Source organism: Pelophylax lessonae (genome assembly GCF_965119305.1).
Source record: "Pelophylax lessonae genome assembly, chromosome: 3".
NCBI classification, from domain to species: Eukaryota; Metazoa; Chordata; class Amphibia; order Anura; family Ranidae; genus Pelophylax; species Pelophylax lessonae.
The window spans coordinates 15,525,553-15,543,868 of record NC_138770.1 but is presented as its reverse complement, the minus strand read 5'-3'; the positions used below and the strand labels follow the sequence as shown (position 1 = coordinate 15,543,868).

The window sequence follows — 18,316 nt, the reverse complement described above, 5'->3', positions numbered from 1 at the left end:
ATTTAAGCACTATGGTCCCAGTGAGAAAATATTTAATCTGGACAGTTTAGTGTTTTCTATTATTCTTGGGGTCCGAGATTCTCGTAAAATTTGGCCACCTGGATCACAAATTCCATTCTTTATGTTGGGTGTGAGATGAGAATCAGGATAAAGGTCAGGACAAGCAACAGACGAGCGCATCCAAGAGATGAAGCCGGGGTCACTACACAGAAAATCAATCCAAGGAAACAACAGGCAGGACGAGGAATAGCAAGAAGGAGCTCAGAGACAAATGAGGCTGCTGAAGACGTACTGACATACGAAACCGGTACCGCGTGTCGCATCACTTCCGGTATTGAGAAGGAGGCTTGGACCGCTCTGCGCTCCACCTACTGTCTTTACGAGCACTTCTTACCTTTAATATATGTGAGTACCTCTCTTATTTGATTAATAAACTACCCTGTTCAAACGAGATTACACTATGTGCCTCTTATTGCTTTAATATCCCGATCCCATACGAGTGACACCCTGGTGGAATCCGGTATACACACAGTCTACGGTCGAGTTTTCCACATAGACCCCAGGCGCTCCCCACTTAGGAATCCTCCTCTGCAGACGCCCAATCCCAGGACCAGCTGAGGACATCAGGAGCCATACATTGGATTCCCATATATACCCGCTCTATACCCCTGTGTGCGGTGGGTATCTCTGGTGAGTGCATCATTCACTAGAGGGGTCACTGAGTACCTCACCGCCCACCACGGGGTCACCCACTGCATGTTCACTATTGAAAACTGTCATTTGCTGTTAATAACGGACTTGCTTGCTTATTCCATATTTTACCGCGTTTTATATACCCACACGGGCACTGGCCTCACTTTGGACATCTTTTCACCATTTATATTATTTATTTATTTTTCACCATATTTATTTATTCGTCACTTATATTTGAGTCCAGTCACTATTATTTATTCTACCTATGTGTCACCAATATTTTGATATTTTGGGATAGACCTCTTCCCTACATCAGCACTTTACAATCGAGCATATTTATTGATTTTACTATTTATTTAGATATTGTGTGGTCACATTTGTGTTGCTTAACATGTTCTAATGTATTTATAATTTTCTAGCCATAGTAGCTCATTTAACCCATTGCCTACATTTTATTTGGTTAGAGCACCACTTTATATCACCACATTTATGCACACCTTTTTTGGTGACACCACAGGCCATATTTGTCACAAAATATCCACACCAGTGTTTTTTTTCACACTGCACCACAGTGTACTATATTTAATTTGCACTTCACACTTTATATTACTTATCTACCATCAGAGAGTACACCTCCTTTTCTTTGGAAAGGTCATTACATTTTTATTCAGTGCATCATTCCCCTACCTCAGCATATTTGCACGTTAACTATCTCCCACTACATCTTCCTAACCAGGCAGCGCCATTTCCCTACTTTCTTTCCGTTCTCTCCGCATGACTTACATAATGAAAGAGATGAGGGGGAGGGGAGGTGACCATAGATATGTGGAAATTCAGCTGGTTCAGCAGGGATCGGTCACATTTACATCCATGTGTGGTCACTTCCGGATAAAAGTCACCCCATCAGCAGCTGCAGCCAATAGCTTCATCACTGATCTGTGTATTCTGAGAGCGGAGGAGCGCCCCCATTGTTAGAATACAATAGTGCAGTGGGGAGGATCCATCCCCTTCAATGTGTGGATGGGGGAATCGCTTCAGTTTCTTTACTCATCCCGCTGGCTGAACGATAAAACTGAACCATGTATGGTCAGCTTTGGAAGCAAGATATATTATTCATCAACTGATCCCCCTGAAGGGGTTAATCTAGGTTACCACACTATATATGTGTGTATCATCATCTGCTGGAGATAAAAGACATCACAGTGACTATGGAGGAAGAGGACGGACATGACGGGGGGGGGTTACTGGGTGTAAATAGAAAATAAGATCTTATTACCTCCTCTGCTGTCTCTTCCAGCAACGTCTCCTCTCTACTTCCTCCAGACTCACCTCTCACCCGGAACTTCCTGTGTGTACCTGACATCATTTCCTGTCTGTATTCCATAGAGACTTCCTGTCTGGGTAGAAGTGAGATCACCACCTTGTGGAGCTCAGATGAACTGCAACCCTGAGAAACGTCTGGTAGTGTGAACACGGTGTTCCGTGAAAAAACCTACCCGTGAGAAATGCCTACCTTCGTCACTTCCGGTGCACCTATGTCAGCAGAGGGTATGAAATGTTCACGGTAGTGTGTTATACACCGCATCACCACATTAAAATATCTCCGCTGCAATATAAGTCATCTCCGCTCCTACCCCTAGCACTTACCTGATCTTGGCTACTAAATATAAAAGCGGATCACGGAGCCGACATCTCCGTCATTTACATTTCATACACCCGCCGCCGCTTTTACATTTAGTAGCCAAGATGAGGGAAGTGACAGGGACAGGAGCGGAGATGATTTATATTGCAGCCGAGCTGTTTTAATGTAACCGCCGCTGTGTATCGTTACACACACTGCCGTGAACATTCCATACCCTCCGTGCATGCGCACTTGTCAATTCCTCAGCTGTTCAATGACTTATCCGGGGCTTTGAGCACTGCTACGCTGCTCAGCTGTTCCTGACAGGAAGTGACGAGGGTAGTCATTTCTCACGGGGTAGGTTATTCTCACAGCCTTGTGCTGTGTGTGTATGTACTGTATATCCTTATAGATGGGTCATCTCCACTCCCACCAAGGGGGATAGAAATATATTACTGCTCGGGGGGAGACATTTTGGCAACTTTGATTTTGCAGTAAAATTGAGTGCAGATTTAGTCATGTAGAACATCTGTTATATGGATACAAAGAACCCCAGACGAGAGTAAAGGGTGGAAATGGCTCCTGATCCCCAGATTTGGGCAATTATGTCACCAATATAAAATGATAAAAACCCGCGCTATGTGTAACAACTCAAATACCTACAAAAATAACTTATACCGGACTGCTGCTGTAACAAAGGTAAGAATTCCCTTTATCAACTAGAAGAGCATTATGTGTCACAGCGCTGTCCTATTGTGTGTGCACATAAATTATCACAAATACACTAAAATATGGGGATACATTCATATATAAAGTGCTAGGGGCTCAAAATAATATTCTCTGCAGATCTACTGCTTCCACTTTACACCTACTTCATTGATCTTATGGTGTTTATGAATAAATTAAGTAAACTGATCCATGTGCAAATTCATATACAATATAAAGTGCTTTGTGCTCAAGATGCTGTTCCCTGCAGATCCACCGCTTACACCTTGCACCTACTTCTTTATTATTATAATATTTTCTGCTATAATAAATAAAATAATAATCGGTGTAAATTCATGTAATCATAAAATATTTTGTATTCAATATAATGTTCTCTGCAAGTCCACTGCTTCCACTTTGCATCTACTTCAATTAACTTATTTTGTTTAAAAAAAGTCCACAAATAAATGAAAAGTTGATAAGGTGTGAAAGTGCTCCGTGCTCCAAACTGTGCCAGCTGTAGTGTAGCCACGCCTTCTTCCACCTCTAACACATGTGATGGTGAGGGCGCCCCCTTAGTAGTGCTTCCCCACTCACCAGAGCAATATGACTCCCAGCTTTTCACACTCTCCTCACCTCCTATGGCAAAGGAACTGGATCCTCCTCGCTCACTCCTGCAAGTCTGCTGCGCTTTCTGTCAGTCTCCCTCCTAGACTCGGCTTCCTCCTCCGACCACTGTTCCAGCAGGAGCTCCGCCTCTTCATACACACTCAGGGAGGAGAGAAAGGGGAAGGATATACAGTACATACACACACAGCACAAGGCCGTGTTCACACTACCAGACGGTTCTCAGGGCTGCAGTTCCTCTGAGCTCCACAAGGTGGTGATCTCACTTCTACCCAGACAGGAAGTCTCTATGGAATACTGACATGAAGTCTTTATGGAATACAGACAGGAAGTCTCTATGGAATACAGACAGGAAGTGATGTCAGATTCTGACAGGACATTCAATTTGGTAGGACGGAGAGAGAAGACACTGCAGGAATTGGCGGCAGAGGAGGTAATACATAGATTAACCCCTTCAGGGGGATTAGTTGGAAGCAAGATATTAATATATCTTGCTTCCAAAGCTGGCCATACATGGTGAAAAAAACTGAAGCGATTCCCTCATCCACATATTGGAGGGAGATGGGGGAATCCTCCCCGCTGCACTATTGTATTCTAACAATGGGGGGCGCTCCTCCACTCTCAGAATACACAGATCAGTGATGAAGCTATTGACTGCAGCCACTGATTGAGTGACTTTTATGCGGCAGTGACCACACATGGATGGAAATGTGACCGATCCCTGCTGAACCAGCTGAATTTCCATGTATCTATGATCACCTTAAGTGACTTCTTCCCCTCCCCCTCATCTCTTGGATGCGCTCGTCTGTTCTTTGTCCTGACCTTTATCCTGATTCCTGGATCTCCTCCTCATCTCTCCTCCATATCCTCTTACACAGCTTTTCTCCACACCTGCAGAGACCCTGGGGGGTGGAAACTTGGCACCAGCATGTAGCAAAATCCATCCCCACCATTAGGAGCTCTGGAAAAAATTGTCTGCTATTTACACTCCGTTCCTCCGCACGTCACCTGCTCACATGAGAGCCTCATATAGAGGGCCCCTCAAATCTCCCCATCCAAATGTCCCTGCATTCAGGAGTCTATATGTCCTATGACATCACACTGACCTCACAGCTCCTCCTCCCAATGTCCCTCCATCTGGCTTTTTTTTTCTCATGCTCTTAGGATGTGGGCGGACCCTTGGCATCCTCATTAGCAAAGTGGGACTGTTGGTCCTGCGTTGTATGTAATGATGTCAGAATGTCTGCAACAAGCTTTTACCCTGCGTAGTGTGGGGGTCCTGTGTGGGTAAATTATACCTCAGTCTGAGGTGGGGCTTTTATCAAATGGAAACCTGAATGGTGAGGTGAGGAGGATTCTGGGAATTTCATTTGATTTTACTATTTGTGTTCAGATCTAGAGTTTTCCTCCTGTGAAGTCTGGTGATCATATGACCATCACATTGCCTCCACCTCCCTCCCTGATAGAATAGAGAAATACAAAGAAGATTCTAGAAGTCACCAGAGAGATCATGGAGGAGAGGTGAGCGGTGCTGGGAATTCTGGGACATTATCCAGTAACAGACAAGGGATGTGTCTGGATGGTGACTGTATCATTGTGTGTGTCAGGTTCCTATAAGGTGTCAGGATGTCACTGTCTATTTCTCCATGGAGGAGTGGGAGTATTTAGAAGGACACAAGGATCTCTACAAGGACGTCATGATGGAGAATCAGCCGCCCCTCACATCACCGGGTAAGAGGAGACTTTATTGTAAAGGAGAGAGCAGTACGGAGGGTCCACCTAGATCCCCCATCATCTGATAAACACATAGAAACAATGTATTCAGTCAGTGTGTGTGTTTCCTACAGATGGATCCAGTAATGGGAACCCACCAGAGAGATGTCCCCGTCCTCTGTATTCCCGGGGATTCCACACAGGAAGGTCACACCATCCCCCACCATCATCAGGTAGATGAGGAACAATCACTGATAGTATCATTAGGATCTGTACATTATCTGCATTGTTACCATTGATGTCATTTTTATTATATATTCAGAGTGGAAACCTGAGAGATTCTAAAGTTGGGGTTAAAGAAGAGATAAAAGAGGAGGATGATGAGGATGGGGTGATGGAGGAGTCAGAGTTTCTAAAAGAACACAAAGATCTGTACCAGGACACCATGGTGGAGTCATCCAGCTACAGAAACCCACCAGAGAGATGTCCCCGTCCTCTGTATTCCCGGGATTCCACACAGGAAGGTCACACCATCCCCCACCATCACCAGGTAGATGAGGGACAATGATTGGTAGTTCTGATTTATATACAGCATGTTTGTTACAATGAATGTTTTATTATTTATTCAGAGTGGAAACCTCGGGGATGATAATATTGATGTTAAAGAAGAGTATAAAGAGGAGGATGAGGACTATGGAGTGATGGAGGAGTTTTCAGAAGGACACAAGGATATGATGGAGCCACCTAATACCAGGAACCCACCAGAGAGATGTCCCCGTCCTCTGTATTCCCGGGATTCCACACAGGAAGATCACACCATCCCTCACTGTTACAAGGTTGGTGAGACAGAGATGATAAAACACAGACTCATGGAGACAATGTGTGGATTTTTATGTCACAATAATAAATCTTATATTTTACAGATGATATTATTTCATTTTCTTGATTTAGAGTGGAGATCCAATCGATATAGAATTTGAGGTTAAAGCAGAAGAAGAAGAGATGTATGTGAGGGATGATCAGCAGTCTATGGAGGAGGATGGAATAACGGGGACATTTATAGAGGAGGACACTCCTACAGAGATCAGCACAGGTGGGTCATTAACACTAAATACATTCCTCCACCCATACTGCTCACTGATTGGTCCAGAGTAGGGCGGGGACTGGGTGATATCAGCCTGTAATCCCCTGGTCACTTTCCTGAGCTGTGTTCCCCGTCCTGTATTCCTGTATTTCTCTCGGATAATCTTCCTTCTCTGTGCTGCAGACACAATTTATGTCTCTAGACTGGATTTATGGAGATTCTGGGGTTCAGCTGGCAGCAAAATGTTCATTTTCACTAAGCCATGAGCATAGAAAAACATTTAAGCAATGAGCAGAACATCAAGAAAGCGGTTGCTGATTGCAACTGTAATGCAAGGTCTCTTGCGATGGGCATGTTGCCCCTGGAGCCCTAGGAGAGGTATAGGGGCATTGGGTGCTCCCAGCTTGTCCCCTGCATCCCAAGGGATGCAAACCCTCCTCCCCCCAAAGATCCCAAGGGGGACCAAACCTCAGGGTGCACCCCCCTCCCAGTCAGCCACCCGTGGGAGAAATAGACAAGCCAGTGAGTGCGTCCCAACCCTAATAACCGGACCTCATCCGAGTGTCCAGCATCGTGTCCCGGGCAAGGGCTCAGGACACCATTAGCCAGCGGGAGCTGATCACCGCCCCCGTCAAGCCCAGCACCCCACCCCTCGCCGGAGCCGACCCCCAGGGGCTCGGGTGGCTTCCAGCAGCAGGCCCACCCCCACCCACCAAATCGTGTCACACCCATCCAACTCCCGCCGTCACCCCCAAAGACCCGGCGTCTAGTCCAGCCAGCCCCCCTCCCCCACAGCCGGCAGTAGGCGCCGTGTGGGTTGGGGGAAAAGGGCGGCCGACCCAGAAGCCGTTGGCATCCCCTGAGCCCCCCACCACAGTGGTTGAACGAGGCAAACCAGAGATGTCTGGCTCGTCCTCCCGCACTCCCCCCGCCACCCACCCGGTACCCCCCAGTTCATAGAATCATAAAACAGTGACGATTAGTGCAAAGTGCACATCAACAACAGCTTAACTAAATCATACCCATACCGAACAGTATAAAGGCACACGTGGTAGCATAAAAAAGTGGGGGGGTATTAAACCATAACCGCCATAGTCCGGGGTGCTCCGGAAAAGCAAAAAGGTAGATCGGATCGGCACCTAGCATTCCCCAAGGGTCACCAGGGTGGGGGGGCAACGGAGAGACGGCCACCACTCTACAGTCATGTCCGGGAGATAGGTCAGGCAGCAGGAGTGAGGGAGCCGTCCCGATCCTGAAACATAGACAGCCGGGCAGAGCGGGAACCAAGGGTAAGGGCTCGCACAGCAGTCTTACCACAGTCTCAGCATCTTGGCGGGGGAGAGGATATGGATCGGTAAGTGAACGTAGGTCACAGGGGGAGCACCCGGCAGTCTAGGCCCCAGGCAGAGCTAACAGTCAAAGGCGTAGGGGAAGGATGCCGTTGTGTACGCCAGGGACAATGGGAAGTAGAGCTCCAGGGCAAGGCCCGGAGACCGATCAGTCTTCTCTTACCAATGTCGCCGGTTTCATAGGCAGCCGACGGCGTCCACGGGGAGTGCGGGGAGGGAGTCCTCTGTCTCGGGTCGGCGTAGAAGGTGGACCGCGTCCCAGGCCTGGTAGATCTCGTAACCAGTTGGGCACCACGATCGGCTCCATGTCCAAAAAGGCGAATAGTTCCGGGAGGTCACCCGGGTGGCGAACCACAAACGAGGAAGCTCCCTTACGTCCCTTACGTACCGTGAGGGAGATAGGGAATCCCCACCTGTAGGTACACCCCAACTGCCAGATCCATTTCAGAAGGGGATGCAGAAGGGCTCTACGCTGAAGGGTTGCCCGCGATAGGTCAGGCAATATCCGGACTTTGGCGCCATCGAAATTGATGTCTCCCGCCTCCCAAGCTTGTCTGATAATGGCGTCTCTGTGTGCATAGCGATGCAGCCGGCAAATGACATTGTGCGGCTGGGCAGCGTCCGAGGATCGGGGGCCCAGTGCCCTATGCACCCTATCGAATTCCAGGGGGGGAGACTGAAGGTCCGGGGTCAGACGTTGGCAGATGGCTCGAACCGTGTGTTGCAAGGAATCCTGCCCCGTGGCTTCTGGGATCCCCCGGAGCCGCAGGTTGTTCCTGCGGCTTCTGTTCTCCAACTCCTCCAGACGCAATTGCAGATCTCCGACATGAGTAGCTTGTTCCATTCGGGCAGCCTTCAGACGGGAGACCCTCTCCTCCAGAGAAGTGACGGAGGACTCTCCTGCGGACACCCGGTCAGTGAGCACCTGAAAGTCAGAGCGCACCGCCTGCAAGTCTCTAGCATGTGCCTCCTCCAGGCACCGGGCCAAGGCTTCAAAGTCCCTTTTGGTAGGCAAGGCCTGTATCAGTGCCCGGAGGTCTCCCGCATCCCCTTGAGAAACAGTCATTGAGGGAGAGTCCATGGGTGGTGCCGAAGGGGTCGGGGACTGCAGGGGAGGGCTGGCAGCCTTAGGCCTGGGGGGAAAGTCCAGTCAAGTGGCCCATTGAACCACCGAATCAGCTCACCATCCATCTGCACCACGTTGCCCACAGAGAGAGAGAGAGGGAGACTGCTCCACATTGCCCATACAGAGAGAGAGAGAGAAAGAGGGGGGGAGACTGCTCCACATTGCCCATACAGAGAGAGAGAGAGAAAGAGGGGGGGAGACTGCTCCACATTGCCCATACAGAGAGAGAGAGGGGGAGACTGCTCCACATTGCCGTACAGAGAGTGAGAGAGACCGCTCCACATTGCCTTAGAGAGAGAGAGAGACCGCTCCACACTGCCTGCACAGAGAGAGAGAGAGAGAGAGACCACTTCACACTACCTGCACTGAAAGAGAGACTGCTTTACAGAGAGAGAGACCGCTCCACATTGCTTGCACAGAGAGAGAGACCGGTTCACACTGTCTGCACAGAGAGAGAGGGAGACCGCTCCAGATTACTTGCACAGAGAGAGAGAGAGACTGCTCCACAGTGTGAACCGGTCTCTCTTTGCGCAGGCAATCTGGAGCTGTCTCTCTCTCTGTGTGGGAAATGTTGAGCGGTCTCTCTCTCACTCTGTGCAGGCAGTGTGAAGCGGTCTCACTCTGTGCAGGCAGTGTGAAGCGGTCTCTTTCTGTGCGGGCAGTCTCTCTATGTTTGGGCAATTATATGTAGCAGTCTCACAGACTGATTGCCCCCAGAGAGATTGAGACAGAGAGCCTGCCCCTTCCCCACACTCAGTACACAGACCAAAGAGACTGCAGGAAGATTTAGGCCCCTTTCACACTATCCGTCCGTCGGACGGATTCCGTTTTCTCAGGAGACACAGCTGTCATCTCTATGGGGGAAGAGTCTGTCCGTTCTCATCCGATCCCATCCAATCCGATCCGCTGGACGGATGGAAAATAGGGTTTCCATCTGTCCAGATTTGACGGATCGGATCGGGTGTCCGCTGCCATCCGATGCCCCATAGGAAAGCATGGGGGGACCGTTCAGATCCGCCAAAAAAACAAACAGGCGGATCTGAACAGTCTGCCTGTGTGAAAGGGGCCTAAGAGTAAAGTCTTGGCTGTCACTGCTGCCACACTAAGCGCTACTTGTGGAGTCAGGACCTTCTCTGATGAGTGAGCACCACACCACTGGGCAAGCCAAGCAACCAGTGTAGCTGAGAGTCACAGTGAGCGCAGCAGGCTAAAAACGCAAGTCCTGTTGTCTCCCTGGGCACAACCACCAGGTTCTCCAGGCTGAGGGCTCCTCCTGTGTCAATTGCAGGTAGTGAGAAAAGCACATGCCGGTGCACCGGCCCCCAGAGCCAGATAAGGGCATTGTGGGTCTGGTGCTGCAGTGGAGCAGGTTTAGGAGTGGCAGGGATATGACATACAGTAAGTAACGTCATATCCCAGCTCTCCTCTTACTGGCCACCCTCCTCTGTTTCCAGGAGCCTGTGCTGACTTGTATCCAGATTTGGTGGCAGCCACACAGGTGTAATGCTAGGGAAGCCTGGCATTCGATTTACCAAACTTCCATAAGAGTTGTGTGTTGGTGTGTGAAAGTTTCCCAGCCATCAGAATAAACACTGCCGGAAGCTATAACAGCCAGCAGTGATCGACAATAAAAAAGAGACGCTGGTTGTACTGAAGTCAGTTGATAAATTCTGTACAACCAGTCTGCACATAGATAGATCTAATCCTGCTGGTTCAGCAGACATTTCAACCTGTCTATGGTGGCTTAATTCCATTAGTCTCTGGGTTTAATAATATCCTCAAATCTTCTAAAGGGGGGGGGGGCTCCACTTAGGTGAAGAAATTCACTTTGAACTTCACCTTATTTCCATAACTCTCTATAGGTAATAGATGTGCAAACATTGAGGTGGCTGGAATAGAAATAAAGTGGAGTTCAAAGTGAATTTCTACACCTAAGTGGAGCCCCCCTTTTAGAAGTGCCATTATCCTGGAGGGACTGACATGACCTGGAGGGACTGACATGACCTGGAGGGACTGACATAACCTGGAGGGACTGACATAAACTGGAGGGACTGACATAACCTGGAGGGACTGACATAACCTGGAGGGACTGGCATAACCTGGAGGGACTGACATAACCTGGAGGGACTGGCATAAACTGGAGGGACTGGCATAAACTGGAGGGACTGACATAACCTGGAGGGACTGGCATAACCTGGAGGGACTGGCATAAACTGGAGGGACTGGCATAACCTGGAGGGACTGACATAACCTGGAGGGACTGACATAACCTGGAGGGACTGGCATAACCTGGAGGGACTGACATAACCTGGAGGGACTGGCATCTAGGAAGTTAATACAGGCAGGGAGGAAATGTGATATCACCTCCTCACTGCCTGACAAATGCCTTTTGAAAAGTGACCTGAGCATGGATCACTTTTCAGTGAAGTGGCAGTTCCTGCTGTAAGTGCCTTTGGGCTCACACGGTGTGCTGCGGTTTGGCTGATGTGCTGATTTACTCACAGTTTTCCTTAGCCGCAGTCCCTTAGACTCTTTTTAGGTTGTGCATTTTTGCTGCATTTTCAGAAAGTGCACCAAAGATGCAGCATGCCGGATTTTTTGTGCATTTTCAGAACATGCAGTAAATATGTGCACTCTAATAGGAGGTCTATGGGACTGGGGGTAACATGCAGGAAGGCTGCCAGTACACCAGTCCAGCATTGCAGCCAAACCATACCAGTGTGAGCCCAGTGCATAGCGCCTATGGCAAGCAAGGTACTGTCACCGGCTGCTAGAAATAAAAATCTCTCTGCAGAGAGGGGGAGGGAGACGCAGCAGGGGGTGGGGGGGAGAGGTGAGGAGAAGTTCACTTACTTGCACGGGCACTGGACATTCACAGGATTCATTTCAGGCTCTGACTGCTCAGCTTGAACTTTCCCGCCCACATATTCTCTTCACAGACAGTCACAGCACAGAGAGGGCAGAGCAGCCTCTAGCAGCCAATCCGTGTGGAGGAGGGAGGGGCTGGATAACTCGTTCCATAACACAGAGACTGTCAGCCCTGTCTGTGTGTCTGTGACAAAACACATCGCTTCACACACAGCCGCACTCGGCCAGCTCTGGAACTGCTTGTGTGCAGTTCTGAGCTGGCAACACAGCTGCCTTTTTACAGCAAATCAGAGCGACCCAGGGGGAGATTGCCCCCCTTCCCCCCGGCCCAGTCCGCCCCTGGGCTCAGCCCCGCTGTTATTCATGACTAAATGATGGACTAAATAGGGAAGATGGCAATGAGTGATAGAGGGGGTAGGGGACACTCGTCCTATAATCCCCTCATCACTGTCACTCCTATAAAAGACAGTTCTCATTGTTTCCTCTTTCTCTCTGACTAAGGTCCATGAATAAAGAAATGAACTGGTAGGAGATCAGAGGACCCATTTACTAGTTACCTTGAGGGGGGAATTGTAAGATCCTCAGAGACAAAGCTGTCTGATGTGGGCGGAGTCCTGGTTTAGGGGAACCAATCTGCTGATGTCTAATAATAATCTTTGTATTTCTATTTTAGTAGATGGACGGGAGATGAGGAAAACCTCAGAGGATTGTCTCACTTTGTCTCCAGACTGTAAAGTAGAAGATGAGGACATCACACAGTATAGTCCAGGAGAAAACCCGGCTACCTCAAATGTCCATCCGGGACCACACAGTGTAGATGGACCATCGTATTCCTCTTATCCTGAGGAACCTCAGACTGTGAGGGACGGTGCCGGACCATCATATTCCTCTTATCCTGAGGAACCTCAGACTGTGAGGGACGGTGCCGGACCATCGTATTCCTCTTATCCTGAGGAACCTCAGACTGTGAGGGATGGTGCTGGACCATCGTATTCCTCTTATCCTGAGGAACCTCAGACTGTGAGGGACGGTGCCGGACCATCGTATTCCTCTTATCCTGAGAAACCTCAGACTGTGAGGAAAGGTGCCTTCCTTCCAGCAGATAAGAGGTTTTCCTGTACTGAGTGCGGGAAGAGTTTTAATTATAAATCCCAACTTAGTGTGCATAAAAGATCTCACACAGGGGAGAAGCCGTATTCCTGTCCTGAGTGCGGGAAATGTTTTTCACAGAAGTCAAAACTTCACACTCATCAGAGATCTCACACAGGTGAGAAGCCGTATTCCTGTCCTGAGTGTGGAAAATGTTTTTCAGTGAAGTGCAATCTTTACAAACATCATAGATCTCACACAGGGGAGAAGCCAGTTTCCTGCTCTGAGTGTGCAAAGTGTTTTATATCTAAATCTGAACTTAGCAGGCATAAAAGATCTCACATAGACGAGAAGCCGTATTCCTGTTCTGAGTGTGGAAATTGTTTTTCAGTGAAGTCCCATCTTTACGCACATCAGAGATTGCACACGGGGCAGAAGCCACTTTCCTGCTCTGAGTGCGGGAAACATTTTCCAAACAAATCAAACCTTGTTACACATCAGAGGTCTCACACAGGGGAAAAGCCGTATTCCTGTCCTGAGTGTGGGAAATGTTTTTCAGTGAAGTCCCATCTTTACAGACATCAGAGATCTCACACGGGAAAGAAGCCACTTTCCTGTCCTGAGTGTGGGAAATGTTTTTCAGTGAAGTCCCATCTCTGCGCACATCAGAGATCTCACACGGGGCAAAAGCCAATTTCCTGCTCTGAGTGTGGGAGATGTTTTGCACAAAAATCAGACCTTGTTACACATCAGAGGTGTCACACAGGGGAGAAGCCGTATTCCTGTCCTGAGTGTGGGAAATGTTTTTCAGTGACCTCCAGTCTTTACAGACATCAGAAATCTCACAAGAAGAAGCCCTATTCCTGTCCTGAGTGCGGGAAATGTTTTGCAGTGACCTCCAGTCTTAAAACACATCAGAGATCTCACAAGAAGAAGCCGATTTCCTGTCCTGAGTGCGGCAAATGTTTTTCCCGGAAGTCCAGTCTTTACAGACATCAGAGATTGCACACGGGGGAGAAGCCATATTCCTGTCCTGAGTGCGGGAAATATTTTACACAGAAGTGCAATCTTTCCACACATCTGAGATTGCACACGGGAGAAGCCATTTTCCTGTCCTGAGTGAGGGAAATGTTCCTCACTGAAGTCCTATCTTCCTGTACATCAGGGGCCCCCACACAATCCTCGAGGTGCATTAGTGTGTTGAGTGTGGGAAATGTCTTCTATATGAATGCTGCTGAACATCACAGCTCTCATGTGGGGAAGAAGCACACCCTGATATACACCTCAGATATACAAACTTGATTCCAAAAAAGTTGGGACACTGTACAAATTGTTATTAAAAACAGAATGCAATGATGTGGAAGTTTCAACTTTCAATATTTTATTCAGAATACAACATAGATGGCATATCAAATGTTTAAACTGAGGAAATGTATAATTTTAAGGGGAAAATAAGTTGATTTAAAATTTTATGGCATCAACACATCTCAAAAAAGTTGGTACAAGGCCATGTTTACCACTGTGTGGCCTCCCCTCTTCTTTTTATAACAGTCTGCAAACGTCTGGGGACTGAGGAGTAGTGATGTACTGAACTGTTCGCTGGCGGACAGTTCCCGGCGAACTTAGCATGTTCGCGTTCGCCGCTGCGGGCGAACATATGCGATGTTCGGTCCGCCTCCTATACATCATCATTGAGGCAAACTTTGACCCTGAACCTCACAGTCAGCAGACACATTCCAGGCCAATCAGCATACCTCCCACACCCTCCCACCTCCTATAAATAAGCAAGGGCAGCATCCATCTTAGATCATTTCTGAAGCAGTGTGTTAGTGAGAGCAGGGAGAGTGCTGCTGCTGTTATAGCTAGGGACAGTTAGTCAGTGTTCCCGGTCTTGTTGTTAGCCAGTGTTCTTGGTACACTCCTGCTGTAAGGACAGCACCCCAAAAAGCCCTTCCTAGGGCTGGTATTTGAGGTTTTTTTTGGATATATATATATATATATCTATTGTCCCCAAAAAGCCCTGTTTAGGGCTGGTATTTGTGTAATTCTTTTTGTTCTGTGATATATATATATATATCTATTGTCCCCAAAAGCCCTTTTGAGGGTTGATATTTGAGTATTTTATATATATATATATATATATATATATATATATATATATATATATATAGTGCACTGCAGTTGCCTGCCCGCTGTGTGTGAGAGGCCACAGACCCACCACAGACTGTACTGTGTGCACATCACACTCATTTCGGGTGGCACAGGCACAGTACCTTGCATTTTAAAATTTTTTTTTTTTTTTCCTCTGTCATAATTGCAGTGAGTGCTGTGTCAGGTCCACAGAGTGTACTGCACCCACTGCAGTGCACTGCCCACCACTGATATTTATATACGGTGGCACAGCATCTTGTTGCAAATTGAAAAAAAAATATATATTTTTTATTATTGCAGTTGCCTGGGCTGCCAGTGACTGTCAGGTCCACAGAGTGTACTGTGCCCACTGCAGTGCCACTGCACACCCACCACTGATATATACGGTGGCAGGCATTACTTTTTTTGGATTAGTATCTGGGGGGGTCTAAAAAGTGTACCTGTGAAGTTTCAGCTCTGTAGCATGTCCAGAACCAGAAAAAAAGATCATATAGTTATAAAAAGGAGGGTTCCCACCATCCCTGCTCTACTGAAAAATATTTTTTTTGGTTCTGGACATGCTACAGAGCTGAAACTTCACAGGTACACTTTTTAGACACCCCCCCCCCCCCCCCGACACTAAATCACACAAAAAAAAAGTTCTTAAAAATTGTCATTTTTGATAGAGAGCCAATTATTGAAAAAATAAAAAAATAAATTTCTTTGGATTTATTGTTTGGGGGGTCTAAAAAATGAACCTGTGAAGTTTCAGCTCTGTAGCATGTCCAGGATGCAGAAAAAAAAAATAGAATTAGGGTTAGGACTAAGGTTAGGGTAATTTTTAGTGCTTAGGGTTAGAGGGTTAGGGTTAGAGGGGTAGGGTTACTAACTCTAACCCTAAGTATCTCACCGTAACCCTATCGACCTAACACTAACCCTCTAACCATAACCCTAACCCTCTAACCTTAACCCTAACCTTCTAAGCCTAGCCATAAAAATAACCTTAACCCTAGCACTAATCCTAACCCTAGCCCTAACCCTTATTGGTAATTTTCTTCTGGTTCCGGACATGCTACAAATTTTTTATTTATTTATTTTTTTTTTTTTTAATTTTTCCAATAATTGGCTCTCTATCAAAAAGGACAATTTTTAAGAACTTTTTTTGTGTGATTTATTGTCTGTGGGGTCTAAAAAGTGTACCTGTGAAGTTTCAGCTCTGTAGCATGTCCAGAACCAGAAAAAAAATTAGAATAAGGGGTAGGGTTAGGGTCAGGGCTAAGGTTAGGGTTATTTTTAGTGGTTAGGGTTAGAGGGGTAGGGGTAGGGCTACTAACTCTAACCCTAAGTATCTCACCGTAACCCTAACCCTATCCCCTAACACTAAACCTAACCCTCTAACCATAACCCTAACCCTCTAACCTTAACCCTAACCCTCTAAGCCTAGCCATAAAAATAACCCTAGCCCTAACCCTAATTGGTAATTTTTTTCTGGTTCCGGACACGCTACAGAGCTGAAACTTCACAGGTACACTTTTTAGACCCCCCAGACGCTAAATCCAAAGACATTTTTTATTTTTTTTTTATTTTTTTTTAATTTTTCCAATAATTGGCTCTCTATCAAAAAATGACAATTTTTAAGAACTTTTTTGTGTGATTCAGTGTCTGGGGGTATAAAAAGTGTACCTGTGAAGTTTCAGCTCTGTAGCATGTCCAGAACCAGAAAAAAAATTAGAATTAGGGTTAGGGTTATTTTTAGTGCTTAGGGTTAGACGGTTAGGGTTAGAGGCGTAGGGGTAGGGTTACTAACTCTAACCCTAAGTATCTCACCGTAACCCTAACCCTAGCCCCTAACACTAAACCTAACCCTAACCCTTAAAGCCCAGTTCCTGTTCCATTTTGGTCGGTTCTGGTCTGTTTGCGGTGCGTTAAACGGGGAGTTTGGTCTGTCTCTGTGAAGCGGGCGTAACCCTTACACTACCTGATCGATACAACATCATACCTGATCGTATACACACACTGGATGTTTTAAAGCACGTTATTCCAAACAATTTAGGAATGTTAGGTGATTTATGCCCTTTATGGAATAAAACCCGACTCTGCGTCAACTACGTAATTTTCCATGGGAGTTTTGCCATGGATCCCCATCCGGCATGCCACAGTCCAGGTGTTAGTCCCCTTGAAACAACTTTTCCATCACTATTGTGGCCAGAAAGAGTCCCTGTGGGTTTTAAAATTCCCCTGCCTATTGAACTCTATGGCGGTTCGCCCAGTTCGCGAACATTTGCCGATGTTCGCCGTTCGTGAACGGCAAATTTTAGGTTTGTGACATCACTACCTCTGACCTCTCCTGTACCATGTCCGCACAGCCTCTGACATCTCCTGTACCATGTCCCCACAGCCTTTGACATCTCCTGTACATATCCCCACAGCCTCTGACATCTCCTGTACCATGCCCCCACAGCCTCTGACCATGTCCGCACAGCCTCTGACGTCCTGTACCATGTCCACACAGCCTCTGATGTCCTGTATCATGTCTGCACAGCCTATGATATCTCCTTTACCATGTCTGCACTTTTACCACTTTTAACTAGAATTTGCTCTTTTATATATATTGCCCTATATGCTTTCATATCTATCTTATCTATGTATAGTACACTGTTCAAATTTAACCACTTTACCACCGGAGGATTTTGCTGTCTTATGTCCAGGCCACTTTTTGCGATTCGGCGCTGTGCGACTTCAACTGACAGTTGTGTGGTCATGCAACGCCGTACCCAAATGAAATTGTCGTCCTTTTTTTCCCACAAACAGAGCTTTCTTTTGGTGGTATTTGATCACCTGTGCGAACAGCAGAGGATGGATACTATATGATGTTGCCATGATGCTTTTTGTGTAGCAAAAATGATCCCCATGGTTGTGTTCAGCCGCCACTTGCACCTGTTTTCCTGGGCTCTCCCATTCCAACAGGTTGGGTTGGCATTGCACAAAGGAGAAGAAGGAACACAACTGTAATCTGGTGGTATTACCAGTCATGAAGCGGACATATGCTACAGGAAGCCAGAAGAGGAAGAGGAGGATAAGAAAAAACAAGATAGTGGTAAGTGATAAATAACACTGGATAAAATAGCTCTACTTGTCAGTCTTGTACAAATGGTGTCATTTATAAAGTGTTACCATCTTTCTCCCTCAAGGTGCTTTGCTTAAATTTCTCAGCCCTCCTGCTCTTCCTAAGGATATCTCCACTGATGAAGGTATTGAATTTCTCTCACTGAGCTGTTAATAGTGACCTCTTTCAATATGCTAACAGTGAA

The 18,316-nt window shown here is 47.1% G+C and overlaps 4 protein-coding genes across 4 annotated transcripts in view; 3 read left to right on the top strand and 1 right to left on the bottom strand.

The window, feature by feature from the left end:
* The window catches only part of LOC309548745 (uncharacterized protein), a gene marked incomplete at both ends in the record, with an annotated part of 197,458 nt that extends 196,592 nt beyond the window's left edge, over positions 1–866 (bottom strand). Inside the window, one exon of the mRNA XM_082248695.1 lies at positions 858–866. Within this exon, the coding sequence (XP_082104821.1) occupies positions 858–866 (9 nt within the window). The remainder of the gene's footprint in view (positions 1–857) is intronic.
* Positions 1–18,316, top strand: part of LOC309550230 (uncharacterized protein) — a gene marked incomplete at its 5' end in the record, with an annotated part of 1,091,635 nt that overhangs the window by 704,922 nt on the left and 368,397 nt on the right. The window lies entirely within an intron of this gene.
* The window catches only part of LOC309550765 (uncharacterized protein), a 42,464-nt gene continuing 28,171 nt past the window's right edge, over positions 4,024–18,316 (top strand). The window contains exon 1 of the mRNA XM_082251100.1: positions 4,024–4,079. The gene's annotated coding sequence lies outside the window, so the exon portion shown is untranslated. The remainder of the gene's footprint in view (positions 4,080–18,316) is intronic.
* On the top strand, positions 10,223–18,285 carry LOC309548744 (uncharacterized protein; the record flags this gene model as incomplete). The annotated part of the gene is made up of 3 exons (XM_082248694.1): positions 10,223–10,316; positions 12,886–13,833; positions 18,197–18,285. 3 exons carry the CDS (start codon positions 10,223–10,225, stop codon positions 18,283–18,285), a joined length of 1,131 nt encoding a protein of 376 aa, XP_082104820.1.